Genomic DNA, 18,069 nt, shown 5'->3' with positions numbered 1-18,069 from the left:
CAGAAATCTGGCAGCATACGAGCAGAGAAAGCAACGTTTTATCACTGGACTCCAAATGCTTCTCTCTCCACAGATGCTGCCAGATTTCTGCTGAGTTTCTCTAGCAAATTCTGTTTCAGATTTGCAGCATCCGCAGTTTGTTTAATGAGGTATCGAAAGAAATGTTTTGAGCTACACGGCAAAGCGCGAAGATACAGACCGCCCCCCCGCCTCCTCCTTCCCTGATGTTTGCAGGGAGCTGCAAATTGACTCCTTCCTCACCTTTAATTGGACGCTTTTAGAAATAGGGCGGCTGGGAGGGGTGGTTTAAATAGTTGGAACCGGTTTCACAGAAGGCTTGAGCAGAGAGTCAGACACACACACACGCCTGGAAGATGGGGAGAGATCGGAGCGTGGTCAGCTGGGTTTTGCTGACAGCCCCTCCTGTCCTGTTGTGCTGCCTGGTAGCTCTGAGCTCAGCGAATGAAGGACACTCGGACAGTGATACTGAGCACGGCGAGTCTCACGGGGGTAACGAGACGAGCTTTCACGTAGTCACCTTTCGCTGGGAACATGTCCAAGCCCCCTATGTCATCGCACTGTGGATTCTAGTGGCCAGCCTGGCTCAGACAGGTGAGTGCATAGTGGGGATCTGCAGAGAAGTCCCATGGATGCTTTGATCCTTTGAAATATTTTCAACCCAGTCGGAAAATGATGGTGGTCACAGTGAAGAACGGAATATGCATGTGTCTAAACTGAATCCGTTGGCAATTCCGGATGGGAACCATCCCAGTCAGGGAGTACTCTGGAATACAGGTGTAGACCTAAAGCTGAGCCTCAGATCACCAGTATTTGGGAAAGGTAAATGGGGGAATTGGTCCGGAAAGGAATGAAGCGGAAATCTGACCTTTCGGCAACTTGCTACAGTGAGGGAACTGTCCGCTGGCATAGCAGAGAGGGATTCTCAAATCAGATTTTAAAAAATAAATGTGTATCGCTTTAAATTGTGAACCTGCTCTTCTGCTTTGGTAACGGCTCTTGTCTCATTTGAAGCTTGAAATCCCTCAAGAATTCAGCATGTCTTTTTTGTAACACACTGGTTTTATTTTACCTATAAAAGGCTCTGCTCTATGTAAAATGCAAACAGTAACTTGCATTTACACTAAACTCGCAACAAGGTGTCTCCAAATGCATTTTCTCTTGCTTTAGTGAGGTGGAAGGGGATTGTGGAGTTTTTTTTTGTAAAGCTATGCTATTCTTGCTGGGGAAAATAGTTCTGGGCTCATGACCCAATGGATAATTCTTTGGTTAAAACGGCTTTTAGCGGGACGGCCCATCAAATGACAGGGGGCAAGAGAGGGAAAGCCACCCTGGAATGTCAATTCTATTGCTTCTGTTGGCATGGCAACCAAGATTGAGAACACAATGTGTGAAGAGAGTCGGAAGCAGGTTTTATTTGTTGACTTGTGACATTGGTAGTGAAAGTGGGACACCCTTTTGACTGGATTTGGCGTGTTTGGTTTTGTCGGGTGAGAAACCGATTTTACACCCGTGCATTTTAAAACTCTGAGGGATAGGAGGATCACAGTCGCTGCACAAATGGTTGTTTGAGATCCAATAATGTTAGAAGAGGACGAAAGTACTCTTTGGTGATTTTGGACAACATTATTCCTTCAACCAGCCTCGCAAAAAGAAAACAATTAAGTGCTCAATATTTAGAAGCCACAGAGATGTGCAGCATAGAAATAGACCATTTAGTCCAACTCATCCGTGCTAGTCAGGGATCCAAAATTAATCTAGTCCCATTTGCCAGCATTTGGCCATATCACTTTAAATCCTTCCTATCCATATACTGATTTGGATGCCTTTTAAATATTGTAATTGTAACAGCCTTCGCCACTTCCTCTGGCAGCTCATTCCATACATGCACCACCCTCTGCATGAAAAGGTTAGCCCTTAGGTGCCTTTTAAACCTTCCTCTCTCACCTTAAACCTATGCCCTCTAGTTTTGGACTCCCCTACCCTGGGGAAAAAAATCTTGACTATTCATCCTATCCATGCCCCTCATGATTTTATAACCTTCTATAAGGTCACCCCTCACCCTCTGACACGCCAGGGAAAATAGCCCCAGCCTATTCAGCTTCTCCCTATTGCTGAAACCCTCCAATCCTGGCAACATCCTTGCAAATGTTTTCTGAAGCCTTTCAACCTTCACAAAATCCTTCCTAAAGCAGGGAGAGCAGAATTGCACACAGAATTCCAAAAGTGGCCTAACCAACCTATTCCACCTCTCCCTATAGCTCAAAGCCCCCAACCTGGGCAACACCCTTGGGAATCTTTGATAATGGGAACTGCAGATGCTGGAGAATCCAAGATAACAAAGTGTGGAGCTGGATGAACACAGCAGGCCAAGCAGCATCTCAGGAGCACAAAAGCTAATGTTTCGGGCCTCTCTGATGAAGGGTCTAGGCCCGAGACGTCAGCTTTTGTGCTCCTGAGATGCTGCTTGGCCTGCTGTGTTCATCCATCTCCACATTTTGTTACCCTTGGGAATCTTTTCTGAATCCTTTCAGGTTTAACAACATCTTTGTTATAGCGAGGAGACCAGAATTGATTGCAATATTTGGGCAGCATTGTGGCTCAGTGGTTAGCACTGCTGCTTCACAGCACCAGTGTCCCAGGTTCAATTCTACCCTTGATCAACTGTCTGTGTGGAGTTTCCTCATTCTCCTTATGTCTGCATGGGTTTGTTCTGGTTTCTTCTCACAGTCCAAAGATGTGCAGATTAGGCGCTTTGGCAATGCAAAATTGCCTGTAGTGTTCAGGGCTGTGTAATTTTGGTAGGTTACAGAGGAATGGGTCTGGGTATGCTCCAAGTGTTATTGTGGACTTGTTGGGCTGAAGGGCCTGGTTCCACACTGTAGGGATTCTATGAACTGATACTTTACAAATGATGGGAGGCATAGATAGGGTGGGTAGTCAGAGACTTTTCCCCAAGGCAGAAATGACTATTACGAGGGGGCATAATTTTAAGGTGATTGGAGAAAGGTATAGGGGAAATGTCAGAGGTAAGTTCGTCACACAGAGAGTGGTGGGTGTGTGGGATGCGCTGTTGGCAGTGGTAGAGGAGTCAGATACTCTAGAGACTTTTAAACAACTCTTGGATAGGCACATGGAGGATTGTAAAATGTAGGGTATGCAGGGTAGATTGATCTTAGTAGCATAATAGGTCGGCACAACATCGTGGGCCAAAGGCCGGTACTGTGCTGTACTGTTCTATGTTCTATGATCTTGCATTCCAAAAGTAGCTTAACTAATGCCCTGTACAGCTACAACATGACCTCCCATCTGCTATAGCCAGTGCACGGACCAATAAAGGCAAGCATACTAAATGTCTTCTTCACTGCCCTGTTTACCTGCGATTCCACTTTCAAGGGACTAAGGCCTCTTTGTTTGGCAACACTTCCTGGGACCTCACAATTAAGAGTATAAATCCTGCCCTTTGAAAATCCCTGCTGTATTTGCCTACTGAGTAACGACATGTTCACTGCAAAGTAATTATTTGAGGAATTTCGAATAAACAGAGAGATATAACAATGAACATTGCTTTTCTGGGTTATTGGTGCCATTTAAGCACAAAAGCTCTTTTGCTATAGAGGCATATTCATAAAAGATGGCTGAGATAAAGGAAGAGTTATTGGGAGGAAGGTTCAAAAGTGTGGACAACAAGGATATACTTAATGGGCCAGAATTTGAGATAGAGGCACAAATGCATGATACTGCAGAAGCTGTGATTCTAAAATTAAAAAGAATTTGGAGGCACCCAGCATGGCTGGCAGCATTTGTAGGAACAGAGGTCATATTGATGACTGTACATAAGGTGTACATTAACTCTCTTTCACTTCCTCTGATACTTCCATACCTGTTGAGTATTTCCAGCTTTTTCTGTTTTATTTGTAAGAATTTTAGACAGTAGGATGTGAGTTTAAAACTTCAAGCACCAAAAGATGGATAATATTGGATCGGGTGTGGTCAGGACAATGTAAGTTGGAAGGTGGCCAGGAAAGTATTGGAGTCTTTGAATCTGGAGAGGATCAAGGTATGGCTGAAGGTTTCTGTAGGGTAGGACAGAGGTTGCTGGTGTTACTGAAGCAAAATTATGTAACCTTTTGTGTTGGAGAGAGTAAGCGACTGGAAACTGAGTGCATGAAAAAATAGGGCAGTATGTTTGAAAACAATCTGAGATAGTAGTCAGAGATAGGGTCTGCTTTTAAAAAAAGCCTTTGGGATGTGGGCATCACCATTGTTTATTCCTAGTCTCATATAGCCCTTAAGTGGAATGGCTAGAAGCATTTCAAATGATTGCTAAGAATCAACGACATTACTGTGGATCTGGAGTCATACAGAGGTCAGAACAGGTTAGTGTGACAGGTTTCCTTTCCAAAAGGACATTAGTGAACCAGTTTTTATTTTTTCAAACAGCAATCAATGATAATTTCATGATCACCATCATTGAAATTGGCTTTTAATTCTGGGTTTATTTGCTGAGTTTCAAGCTGCTATGGTGGGATTTGAACCCGATATACACCATTAGCCTGAATCTGTGGGTTACCAGTCTGGCAATATTACCACTATGCCACCATTGCTCCTCCAACCCCTTCTTCCCCATTAGCTGGTAAAGGTACTGGGCCTGTGGCTGAATAAAGTTTATCATTTTTAATCAGAGCTAATGTTTGGGTTGAGTGACCCTTCCTCAGAACTCCAGTTAACTCTGATTTTGTCTTCACCGATGCTGGAGGACCAGCAACTCTGTTTTTGTTCCTGATTTACAGCAGCTGCAGTTCTTTTGTCATTTTTAATGTTGGATAGAGGAAATTTTAACTTACATGACTCAACATTAGCTAAGTATATAGAATTGGGTGTCTCCCATACATATGTGGAAACTGTTTCCACAATGTTTTCTAGGGAAAACATACACATTATGGAAAGGAGAGAACCAAGGATTGCATTTTGGGGAATTGTCAAACAAGGTCAGTATGGAGCTGCAAAGAGGAATCCATGGGTGAATGTAATATGGTCAAGATGGAATTGGTAAGAGTGGAACCAAACCAAGGAACCAAGGCAGTGTATTGAGCTGGAAAATAGTGGGAAGATATTGAAGCAAAGTGGTATGGCCAGACACATTGCAGGCTGCACTGAGTTTGTGGAGATTGAGATGGGGTAATGTAGTGTGGTTATAATCATGAAGAATACCAGCTGTGACCTTATTTAAGGTGATATTGGTGGTTTAGGTTGGGGTAGGGATATGATCACTTGGATTCAAACAAGAAATTGTTGTATTTAGTTTCCATTTATTTACTATTATTATTTCAATCTGCTACGCTTTGAATCTCCTTTACTGCTCAAGACATTTTCTCTCTCAATATGCTGTACTTGACTTTCAACACTGGAAACCTGATGAATGAGGTCTTTGGGACTTCTGTTTCTGGTAAAATGTCAACAACCCAATAAAGGGAAGCCTAGACCCAGCCTTTGCTAGTTCTATAAACGCTTGCTTCAATAAGTAAGGTACTGAAGGAAACCCTGAAGATGCTGTCTGCTGTTCCTGCATTTTTAAAAATCCTGTCCCTTTCTCTCTCAACTGCATCACCAGCCTACCATGGGAACAACCTAGATAATAAGTTGACCTCAATTGCAAAAAGGTTTCATAGCTAAATGATGTGGGGTAAGTTTCAAAAAAGGATTTAATTTTAGAGGACTACAACCAAAAAGAATTGTCCTTTGTAAAATAAATGAAACTACCTATCAGTTTAAAATCAAACCCCTGCCATTACAATTATTTATGGAATTTTGTGAAGGCACAAAGCATTGAACTTCAGGTTTTAAATAGCTCACAATATGCTGATATCAATTCAATTGATACTAAATCAAAATTGATTCTTATCCAAAGAAATAATGAGTTTACTTCAACCTCACATCTTTGCAATAGAACCAATGCTTTACTTGGTAGAAGCCACAACTTAGAGTGGATTTGAGCCACATTGTGACAGATCTTTCAAGATATGACCTTTAGCTTGTGGTCAATTAGCTGACCTTGCCTTGTGTGATGATAAGACGTACTCCTGCAGTGGGAATGAACAAATTCGTCTGGGGTTCCTATTCCTGATTACCTATTCAGCAGTCCATGCTAGAAATCGACAGGTATTAAAGTGAGGCTAGGACCGTATTGGACTGTTTTGTCCATGACTTCATTAATAGATTGGTGCTGAAAGGAAAGTCATGATGAAGATTAGAAACTGGAGTGAGGTACCAGAGGACCATTGCTCCCCATGGATTTAGAACGTAGCAGCTGTAAACCCGTTACATTGTAAGAATCATAGAATCATAGACTTGGGGAAGAGCAAGCTCAAAATGGGTGGAGATGAAGATTCTTGAACCTTCTGGAGGGAAAGAAAGATGCAGACTCATGCAGGGTTATTGTTTTTGCAGATACAGATGGTTTCTTTGGCACTTTGGCTGAGCGGACATCCTTTGAGTTAGGTTTGGAGCATATCCATAGACATTTTTGAGTCTGCATGAGTTGGTAATATTTAAGGTAGTGACTTACACAGCAAGCTAACCTAGCAGTTGAATTTTCAACATTATTTCTCCATTAAAACAAATGTTTTGTTTGAACGTCAATGAAACATGAGTGCCAATAGATGCTGCTAGCATCTGGTCATATCACTGTTCAAAATGTTCTTTAACAATTCCTCTAATCTACAATTTATATATCCAGACACAAGTTAGTAGAATGTTACTTATGTATAGATACTGGTGGCTTCATAGATTAAGGAAGAGGAGGTTCGAAAGTCCATGGATTTTACATGATTGAAGTTTAATGCTGTTTCAGATGGTGTATTAGTTAAAGTAAAGCCTAGTTTGGTTAAAGCAGTCTTGCCTATGAATCAATTATAGGTTAAGGCATTTGAGCACACAGCCAAAAGCTAATGCATCATCTTTCAGAAGACACGTCAAACCAAGGCTTCTCTGAGTGGATGTAAAACATCTCCTACCCGTATTTGAAGATTGGCAGGGAAATTCTTCCCCATGTTTTGGTCAATATGTATCCTTTAATTAACATTGTAAACTCAGTTAACATGTTGTGAATGCCTTTGCCGCTTGTGGCACCTAATGATATAATGTTCCTTGATGAACTGGCCTGTATATCAGGACCTTGGCCTCAAAAAATAATTCATTGGTTGTCAACCTCTGGGATATCATCAGAGATAAATACAAGCTCTTCCTTCATGGTTTCTAAACTCTTCTGCCCTATATTGGTAGAAAAATCTAGATTGATTCAAGCATTTAAAGATTCATTAAATTAAGCTTGTTGAAAGAAGTTTCATTTGTGTCATGTGTTGTTTTCTTGACACTCATGAGAGCAGCTGCCAATTTACATGCTGTAAATCTCACCCACTGCCAGTTGTGTTAAACTGTTATAAACTGAGGTGCTGGCTGCAAAAACATGTAAATCTTTTGATGTAACATCGTTCATGCCTTACAACCCAAGCTGCCAGGATTGGAATAAACCTTGGGAAAAATGTAGGAGTGAGAAAAAGGTTAAAAAGAAAGAGATGAAGGAGGAGCAGGTGATAAATGAATGTGGGAATATAGAAATCTGTCTTTTATAAATTTCCCTTATACTAATTTCAGCAATGATAAAGATTATGGAATTCAGATACTGAAGTGGAGAAAGAGGACAAAACCATGATTAAAGGTAAATAAAGAGCTGCCCTATTTGTGGAGCAGGGAAGAAATGCCCAGTATAGTGTCTTGCTCAGGGAGAGGACAGGATTTCTTCTCCTTCTTTTTGATCAAGAGCACTTGTGTCATCCTTTTCAGCACATGAAGGATTCTTTCCTTTCAAGCCGCAACGTTCTTTGTTAATTACCTGCTTACCCTGGAAATCGGGCAAAGAAAATCTTTTAAAAGTAAACAAAACATTGTTGTACGAATCCAGGAGTTGACTCTTATTTAATGAATGCCAACATATCAATGCATTAGTAAATAATGTAGGAAAGTCTAATCTGGAATATCAGCTCAGAATTGGGAGTAAGACCAAGAGGGCATAAGTTTAAACTAGTGATTAATATCAAGAGGTGATGTTCCACACTAAGCAGTGTAATGGAGTCCTTAAAAAGTGGTATAGCTAAGAAACACTTACATGCAGCAAGGATTGTGTTGCTTTATTGTCAACCTTGAAATCTGTCTGAAGTTGTTTACTGGAAAATTTCATGCTTCAGTTGGAGATGCCTTTTGAAGCCAAACAAAGTAGTAATGTTAATTTTTAAGGGCAGTCATTTCTTTACAAGAAGCTGTTCATAAAAGTGAAGAAGGACCTTACATCCTTAACATCTTTCATAATTTCCTAACACTGCAATGTGCTTTGCAGTCAGTAAATTACTCTAGAAGTCTGTTCACCTTGTAACATAGATTAGTATTTCCTTTGCAAGTCTGACAATGCAGCAGTCCCTCAATATTACACTGCAGTGTTGACCAAGACTGTGTATTAAACTCTCAACATTCTAACATTTGAACAGGTATTCCTCCAGCTATACTGAACTGATACACTGAATAAAAATGATACCACTGAAATATTGCAGATGTTGGAAATCTGAAATGCAAAGTAAAGCTGGAAATGCTCAACAAGTCAGGTACCATCTATGGAAAGAAACAACGTTAATGCTTCAAGTCAGCATCAAAGCATCTGTGACCTGCAAGATTAATTGTGCTGTGCTCAAAAGATGTTGACTGAACTGCTGAGCATTTACAATATTTTCTGTTTTTAACCACTGAATATAGTTCCAAAGCGAATAGAAAGACATCATCTCCAACTCGTTGCTTCAGCTGGGTGGTTGATAATCATTGGTTGCAGTGAGTTCATGATAGAAGGGGTTCTGGTGTTCTGCCATGTATTCACAAGTCACTATTGATTGAGTTGTTGTAGATCAATGAATGAATTTGCAATTTTTGTTTTCCCTCGGGATCATTAGCTTAAATGATGATTATATTAACAATGTGAAACAACTCTTTCATCCACCAATCAGAATTTTGTTTCTGCCATTCTTCAAGATGAATTTAATTTTCTTGTGGAATTTGAGTATAATATTGGCTTGAACAATATAGAATCAGAGTAATAATAGTTATTGTAACCTCTGTAGTCTGAATAGATTGAAATATAATTGCAGTGTGCTCTGTTTTTAAGAGTTAAATTTGAAAGTACGATGTCTGCTCGCTTGGTTAACCAACTTTTGGCCACATTGCCATAATGTTTTTTCAAAAGTTAATTTTACAGGAGTCAGAATATTACAGTAAGCAGTGAGAAGTGAATGAACACCTTTGCATTGTTTAAGAAAGGAAATTCACCTTTTCCCCCTTCTGTTGTTTTGCCTATGTGAATGACGTAAGGCAGGGAAAACCCAAAACAAAACATGCCTGCATGAAGCTTAGAGCTGGAATCTGTCCAGGGCATTGAAGCCCAAATTAAAAATGCTATTAAAAGCTCTGGTTTTATTAATGCGGCACAACATACCTAATGCTGGGAGGAAAGAATGTTTTTTTAAAAATCTTCAAATGTTTTGATGGCAGTAGAGAAACATTAATTCACCTCGTCAGGGACGAGAGAAACAAACAGAGGAGGGTGCAAAGGGGGTCTGGCAGACATGGGGCTCATTGATTCATTGAAATAAAAGATGAAAAATCAAATGACATTGGAGGAAAGCTGCTGAGCATTCCAGCTTTGGCCACGATTTTTGTTCCCAGGTCAGGTCTGCAGAGGCAGGAGAATTACCAGTTCTGTGAAACTGACCATTAAAAAGTAGAGACTTGGGCTTTCTATTTTCATTTGTGAAGGTTGGATGACGTGAGAAGAGATGAGGAGATTGCCAGTTGTGCAGGTTGATTGGGTAGAAAGACTGTCTTTGGGCTTCAGCTTTGTGTCCATAAATTCAAAGAAATAAGGCTCAATGTTGTGGTTTCTTTCAGAGGGATTCTCGCTTTGAGACTTTGTCCTGTATCGTATGACATGCATGTTATTAATTATCTCCCCTGCCCAATGATATCCCTCCCTCTGATTCCAACTCCAGCTCACCATGTGTCCTTCCTAGAACAACTCACCACTCACTGTGAATCTGCCAAAAGATTGGAACTTTGGCACCCACTCCATGTAATAACATACTAGTGCTGCCCTAATGGGGATCAAGGATTGAGTCTGAATGAGTCAGAGATGGGTATGATTGTGTCATCATTTTCTAGCGGTGAGCTGAATATCCTGATTGAGGGAATGGTGCACATGAGGGACATCCTCTTCCCAGAGGACCTTCAGAGGAGTCTGTGCATCCTGCAGCTTCCACAGCTCAGATAGTGAGACCATAATGGGAATGTTAGTTTTAGAAAGTTTGGGAGCACAAAATGGTGAGTGCCTCACCTCAGCAGCTGGCTGAGGTAGAAACAGCCCAAGTCAATTGTGTTTGGAGGGCTGCTGGAGAACAGACAGGAGAGCACCCAGTGTGGTGTTGGCAATCAGGGAGCTTGGTGGTCTGAACAGGGAGGAACGGGAATGATGGACAGCTATGTGTAATGGCAGCAATGGTCCACATGGTCCAGAAGCTGGAGGGATTCAACAACTGATGTGATCAGCTGGCAGCTCCCATGGGCAGGTTGGAGAGCCAGGTTTATCACCCTCCGGATCTGTTGGATAAGTGCTCAAACTTATTAGCATTAATCCTCAGGACACAAAGCGGCAGGAATATGGGGAATTTGGCACTAATTACAGACTGGTCAGATGGGCAGAACAGTGGCAAATGGAATTTAGTCCAGAAAAGTGTGAGGTCATGCTTTTCTACAACTACATGAAAAAAGTATTACCAACAGTAGCAGCTCAAATTCTGGCAGTCAGAGCTTGAATAGGCACTGCTTTTATTTCTACTTGTTTGAAAGCTTTGTAGATGAGATGTTTATAAATGTAATCACCCAGCAGCTTAAGATTTTGCATGGAGAGAGGAAAGAGGCATGTAATACAGGATTCCCCGAGTATATTACACAGAAGAAAATGTTGATTATTTAGGGAATGCAGGCAGAGCTAGATCCATGGCTCTGTGTTTGGCTCAGTTGTACGCCTGGGGCACAAAGTACAGCAGTAGTGATCACTGCAGGAAGTAGGGCAGGTTAAGAATGAAAGTAATAAAGCATACAGTTTCCTGAGCTTTATAAATAGCAGCATCAAGAGAGAGGAGGAAAAAGCAAAAAAATGATGTTAAACCTATATCAAATGCTCATTGGAATTCAACTGAAATACTGTATCTAGCTGAGGCCACCATGCCTGAGGAAGAATATGAACTTATTAGCATTCAGGAAAGATAAACAAAATGGGTGTCATACGTAAGGAACTTCAGTCAAGAAACTTCAATTATAATGAAAAATTAAGCCTACTTTCCTTGGAGAAGATGGGGTTAAGGGGAGGTCACATAGAGCTACCAAAATCAGTTGAGGTCAGAACAGACTAGAAGAGGACAAAAAAAAAGTTGTTGGAAATGCTCAGAAGATCTGGCAGCATCTGTGAAGAATTAAACAGAGTTAATGTTTCAGGTTCTGTGACCCATTCTTCAGTTCTGAGGGGGGGGGTCACCGGACCCAAAACGTTAACTTTTTTTTCTTCACAGATACTGCCAGACCTACTGAGTTTTTCCAGCAACTTTGTTTTTGTTCCTGATTCACAGCATCTGCAGCTCTTTTGGTTTTTAGATGAGGAGATACCCTTTTCATTTGTAAAATTATTGAGAATCAGAAGGGACTGATTTAAGGTAACTAGCAAGAGGATCAATAGTGATGTGAAGCAATAATTTTTTTAGGTAGCAAATGGGTAGCATCTAAAATTCACTGCCCGAAAGCGTAGCAGAGGCCGTTCGAATTGTGGCATTTGAGAGAGAATTGGGTTGTTATCTGGAAAAGGAAAACATGTACGGCTTTACGGAAAAGCTGGGCAATAGCACTCTATTAACTGCTTCTGAAGAAAGATGACCCGGGCGTGATGGACAGGATGGCTTCCTTCTATGCTATAACAATTCCATTGGTATGTAACAATTTTAATGTCTTGTGTCATATTGATGTATGATTCAGTTCAGGGCTTTAGAATTCTTGAGACTGTTGCATTTTGGGCATGATCAAAAATACTTTGCAGGACTGCTGAAACCTAACTTTAGCAACATACAGCTGAGTCGTTCACATCTAATTTGAGGTGGTTTAATTGTTGGTTTAATAGATGGCTGGTGAAAATATTCATCTTGTCTCAGTTGACAACTCACTCTCTTGCTTCAATTTCCTTCTTGACCCTATCCTCTCCACCCCTTGGGTGTTGAGATGAACTATCCAGAATTGCCAAACTCAGCACAGATAAGGTAAAAAAAAAAGAACGTGATATTTGTGTGCCATGTCAAGCAATTAGGTCATGTATTGTATAGTTGGGAATGTTCGCGAATGAACATGTCTGATATTGGCATGATATATAACAGCACAATGTCTTTGATAGCGCTGTGATTAATGGCCTATTGTTGTGCTCGATTGCCATTGAAGCTGTTTTGTAGTCCTTTACTTTTAAATTGAGAACTCCATGATCTTATAAGAAGCGATTTGGTCAGAGCTGCAAATATTCTTAAAAAATCATTTGGCTCAATATTGTTACCCTGCTCAAGGACAGTTAAATTATTCAGGAACATAGATCAAATCTACAGTTCTAATGAAGATACTACTACTTTTCATGGGTTAGCTTTCCTAAACAAAATGATTATTCCTATCTCTATCCATCACTTTGTTTCTTCTTCTCATTTTCTGGTGGCTCATTTTTATTGAGAGTTGAATATCAAGTTCTTACAAACAGCAATTGTTTAAAATGGCAAAGCTTATTATCATGGTGAGATAGAAAAAACTGCTGATGCTGGAGTCTGAGATAACACGGTGTGGAGCTGGAGGAACACAGCAGGCTGGGCAGCATCAGAGGACCAGGAAAGCTGACATTTCGAGTTTGGACCCTTCTTCAGGAAGAAAGTGGTCCTGACCCGAAACATCAGCTTTCCTGCTCCTCTGATGCTGCCTGGCCTGCTGTGTTCCTCCAGCTCCACACTGTCATTATCATGGTGACGTTCCAATAACAACGTGAAGGTATAGTCGACAATAGGATAGATCTGCCACTGAATCTGATGGACAAGCAGAGAAGATTATAATTTCTATTGGAACTGACAGACTCCTTCAAATTGATACATTGAGTCCACATGATGAGGATGAAAAAGACCTTCAGCTAAGGTCTAGAATATACTGAAGATCAATTTTGTGAAATGAATTTCAGGATCTCTCATTTAGAGTTAATGGCATTTGGACTACAGCCTAAGGAATCAATGGATCAGTTTCTAATCTAATGCCTTTGAGGATGGAGACTGATTTACTTTGAAGCTAAGTTGTTGGAGTGGATCATGGAACTTGCTATTGCCTCAGTGTCAATGAAAGCCTAGCAGATTCTTTGCCAAGAAAGAACATGATTTTGACACCTGGAAGCATTTGATATGGCTAGGACTATTAGTGAAAGTGGCCAAGATACCAAAACGGACTGAATCCAGTTGGGTAGTGGGGTGTCCAGCACCAGATGTGGCATTATCACATGCTTCAAGGCCACTGCAAGGCATACAGCTTGAAAGGGCATCGCATCTTTGGGTGCAGGAATTCATTTGATGACACCAATCAGTTGTTGCTGTAAGCTATAGTCAAACAAAAGCTGTGTGCAAACAGCAACAAGGAGTTAAAAGAAACACGAGGTTGGTATCAGAACAGACCAGCTGGAACATGCTGAGCAGGAAGCTCTTGAAAACTGAAAGTAAGCAGACTTTATACATTGCAAATGTGGCATAATGTGTGGATGTGATCTCAGTTAGAGACTTTACTGCATTCAACATATGTCTGAACAAGAAATCCAAACATATTCTCAGCATTAAGAACACCGGATCTAATACTAGCATTCCGATATTAAGAATTTTGTAAAGCGTGTATTTGACGCAGAAAACAGAAAAGCATTTGACAGTCAGCCTAACAGCTTACAGAGGCTCACCAATCCATTGTATTGGTACACTGACATCAAGACAGGTCATTGCAAGTTTTCTGCTTGGTGGGTACTAATGGTAGAAGAATTACTAGTGTGTAAGAAGTTTAAAGAAATTAACAATACACCATTGATCGAAGACAATGTTAAAGCTGACTGTATTGAGTCAGGCATTGTGGTGAGTTATTGTTTCAAGTTGGCTTTATGCAATAGAGAAGGCTCAAGACAAGCTGAAATCAATTTTGTATCTTAAGAGGAATAAAACTTAGAGAAAAAAATAATTTCTCCATTTGGGGTATATTGTCACAATTATACCAAGCTGATGGGGCAGATTTTGAAAAGGGCAGGCATGGATGCGTAAGCTCACAGCACAAAGGGATTGTGTGCGAAGCAAGCAGGCAAGGAGTTCTGAGGTCGTCCCTGATCCAGTCCGTAAGGTGGGTCCATGCCCTTCCACTTACGGTCTCCTCACAGCAGCATTCCATTGAAAGGATCACGTGCAACATTAAAGTTCAAAACGGAATTACATGTGGATTAGAGACTTGAGAGTGCATTGCAAATGGTTTGTATATGATGCCAATGAAAGTGGATGGAAGGTACAGGTGGCCACTGCCTATGGAGCGTGCATTGAGATGCTGGTGACTGCTGTTCATGATGGAGGGCTAGAGGATCAAGGGGTCACCAAGTACCTGCTCTGACTTTCATCTTATATTGCAACCGTCTAGTTTCTATCTGGCAGCTAGGAGAATGGGAAATTAGATATAGCTGCAATGAGATTAACCGGGTTGAGATGTTAATGCATGCTTATAGGCCTCTTGCTACTTACTAGTGATGTTCTTATGTCAACTTTCAACAACTGGTTGAAGAATTCATGCTTTTGATGAGGAGAATCTGATTACTGCTGACCCCAAGTGATTTTTTTCCCATGTCGGTCCCTGTGTGTGTCTGCCTGTGTGTGTCTGCCTATGTGTGTGTTCATGTGTAATAAAAGTGAGTTACTGAAATGTATTCATAACCATTGGCACTGGATCTCATGGTGATGCCATCAGGAGGATGCAATATTTTCAATCATTAGGGTCTTATTCCATTCTGGACAAATAATTCCTCCAGGGACATCTGCAAAATATCAAAATGTCAGTCATCGCAAAGAGCTGGTAGTATAGATATTGTGGTTTTTTTAATTTGTTTTGATCTGAGTGTAAGTAATTTTTACTTGTTTAGTTGAGAACAAAAGCAGGACGTGAGACTGAAGGGGAAGGTGGTCGGTAGTTCAGTTACACTGCAACAATTGTTTGGTCTGCAAGATGCTCAGTGGAAAATTGTCTCAATGAAGAAATTTGTGGGAAGGTGGGCATATATTATGAACACATGAAAAAAAAGTGTGCTGATGTAGAAAAATGAGAGGGAAATCCACATTAAGAAAATGAGACAGAAAGAAAGAGATGGATAGAACATTTGTTGTAAGTGGAGAACTCTGGTGAAAATAGAAAGTGGATACTTGGGTTTATTTTTCAGATTATTTTTCTGACACTACTTCCCTTAGCATCTCTTCCTTTCGTTTCACTATCAGCCACATTTTGCTCTGCTCTTCTCTTGTCTTTTTCCAACACAGCATGTTTCTTCTTAACCCCTGTTCATAAATTGCATAAAGGCCTTAGATGCTCTTTTTTTTGTGAGAGAATTTATGTATCACCTCCAATCTAATGCATTTCATCCCTTTTGGATTATAACTACAAATGCTGTTTGCATGTCATTTCACAAACAACTCAATTCGATAGTCATGTACATGTCACTTTCACCCCTAAGGCATTCAGTTGTATTGAAGTATTCCACCTTTATAACTTTGATTTTTTTATATATCTTGTTCTCTCGCACTATTCCAACTGGAATTGGTGCAGGTTTCAGGAATAGTACATTTTCAGTTTTCCTGATGGTTACTTTGCAGGAACATGGCTGATTTTTAAAACCTATTTCTTGCTCAAGTATATGTCCGTGCTTCTGCATGTCTTCCTTTGTTACTTCTATCATTGAAGGTGGGCAGAGATAATGTTTTGGCAGTTAGTTTGTAAACATATCTCAAAAAGCAGTGGATGGATTTCAATGAAACTTGGTAGACAGATAATGTATGGCAAAAATAAGTGATTCGATTTTGCAAAATTATGGATCCAGTTTTGAATACTTAAATTCATTTAAAAATTCATTGACATTGGGAGATGTGATGAATTAACCTTTGGGAAAGTAGTTAATTGTTTTAGAATATTAAAAACTGTCTCAGCTGCTTTGGTACAATTTACAGCAGTTGTCAAAATGTGAACAGAGTTTTGACACTAGGTTGTTGGATGTCGATTGAGCTAAAATGAAATAAGATAGAAACCCTTATTCTGTAACTACAACGCGGAAAGAAACAATCAGGCAGAGAAAAGCTTCTGAGAAGAGCTGTATAGTTCTAATAGTTTTGAGTTGGTTCAGGGTGATCGATATACATACTCCAAGGAGTCTTCTCTTCTCTTTTTTAATGCTTGTCATATAGACTTATCTTATTCTTATACCTGTAACAGATTTTTGTGACATACGTTGAATTCTCCATTCAATAAAATGCTGAGAGAGGGTTTGAACATTGCATCTTCTGACTCAGAACATAAGCAATATTTTCATTGTACGGTGTTCTTTTTTCATGATGAGCAGACATGGCAGAGTAACTTACAGCTAATTAAATGCTTTTATACTGAGTCACTTTATTTAGGAAAAGTGGCAAGGAGTTTGTACAAACTAAGTTCCCTCAAGCAGCGACAATGAACTGATAATCTGTTTCTGCAGTGTTGTTGAGAGTTGCATTTTAGCCAGGGCGTATGGACTTTTTGCCATTCTGCCATCGAAATATTTCATTCCTACCTAAGCAGGAAGATGGGATCCATTTAGCATCTCTTGAGGAAGACGCTACCTCCAACAGTGAAGCACACAATCCATGTTATAGTAGTGTCAACATAGGCTTTTGTCTCAAGCTTCGGAGTAGTACTTCAAACAAGAATCTTCTAGTCTCAAAGGCATGAGGGCTGTCAACTGAACCACAACTGACTACCAAATTCAATTTTAACACTTTATTTAAGCTCGACTAAATGTGACATGCAGCTTCCGGTCTGTTGTAGCTCAATTGTGCATAATGGAAAATCTAAACTAATTTATATATTTTATTTTGGTTGTTCTGGTTGGTCCTCAATTTTCCTAATACATTTGCTTTGTTGTGCTTTGGAGATCTATTCCAGGGCATGAGCTCTGTTGTCTGTAAAGAAGCACTAAGGGAGTGTTGCACTTAGATAAGTTGTAAAATTGATGCCTAGACAGGTCAATTGTAATATTTCTCATGGCATTATTTTGCAGATCACTTTGGAGTGGCTTGTTTGTCTTGAAACTGCTAAATTAATGCAAGTATTTTGACAGGGTTTGAAAGAGTTTCTGGCATAATCCTAAGAAATGCTCACAGGCTCTTGCTGCTGAATTCCTTTTTCACTCTGTCATTCTGGGATGTACTTTACCTTATACTCAAGATTCCCTTATGACCCAGTTTTCTTTCCTTTGTTATATGGTTATTCCAAGGACATCAATTTCTGCTACGCTGCAGTTCTGGAGCTGCTTGCTGACACTTGTTCAAGAACAATTTCTGTGTGAATGTGAACAATGGATATTATGGTATTTAATTGTTCCTTGCCTGATTATGTGAATGTGTTTACTGTTGTTGTTCACTGTGCTTGATTTGTTAAAACTAGACCTGGCTTCAGTGGAGGGCTGGGGAAGTACACAGACTGGAGAATTTGCTAGAAACAAAGATGTAAATCAATCCAGATACAGCTATGGATCGCAGGAAGGCAAGCCTTATGCATTGTCTCAGAGCAAAGGGTTTGCAAATATTACAGCACCTCAGAGAAGATGTGTACATTTCATAGAATAGTAAGTGCTCTTGAAAAATA

At 40.2% G+C, this 18,069-nt stretch overlaps 1 protein-coding gene across 2 annotated transcripts in view; it reads left to right on the top strand.

Moving 5' to 3' along the window:
* The first annotated feature begins 347 nt into the window (after positions 1–347).
* The window catches only part of LOC125463261 (sodium/hydrogen exchanger 3-like), a 133,051-nt gene continuing 115,329 nt past the window's right edge, over positions 348–18,069 (top strand). For both annotated transcript variants that reach the window (XM_048554309.2, XM_059652662.1), the window contains exon 1: positions 348–612. In XM_048554309.2, the coding sequence (XP_048410266.2) occupies positions 375–612 (238 nt within the window). In that variant the 5' untranslated portion in view covers positions 348–374. The remainder of the gene's footprint in view (positions 613–18,069) is intronic.

Source organism: Stegostoma tigrinum, chromosome 2 (assembly GCF_030684315.1).
Source record: "Stegostoma tigrinum isolate sSteTig4 chromosome 2, sSteTig4.hap1, whole genome shotgun sequence".
NCBI lineage: Eukaryota > Metazoa > Chordata > Chondrichthyes > Orectolobiformes > Stegostomatidae > Stegostoma > Stegostoma tigrinum.
This window is presented reverse-complemented; position numbering and strand designations above follow the sequence as displayed.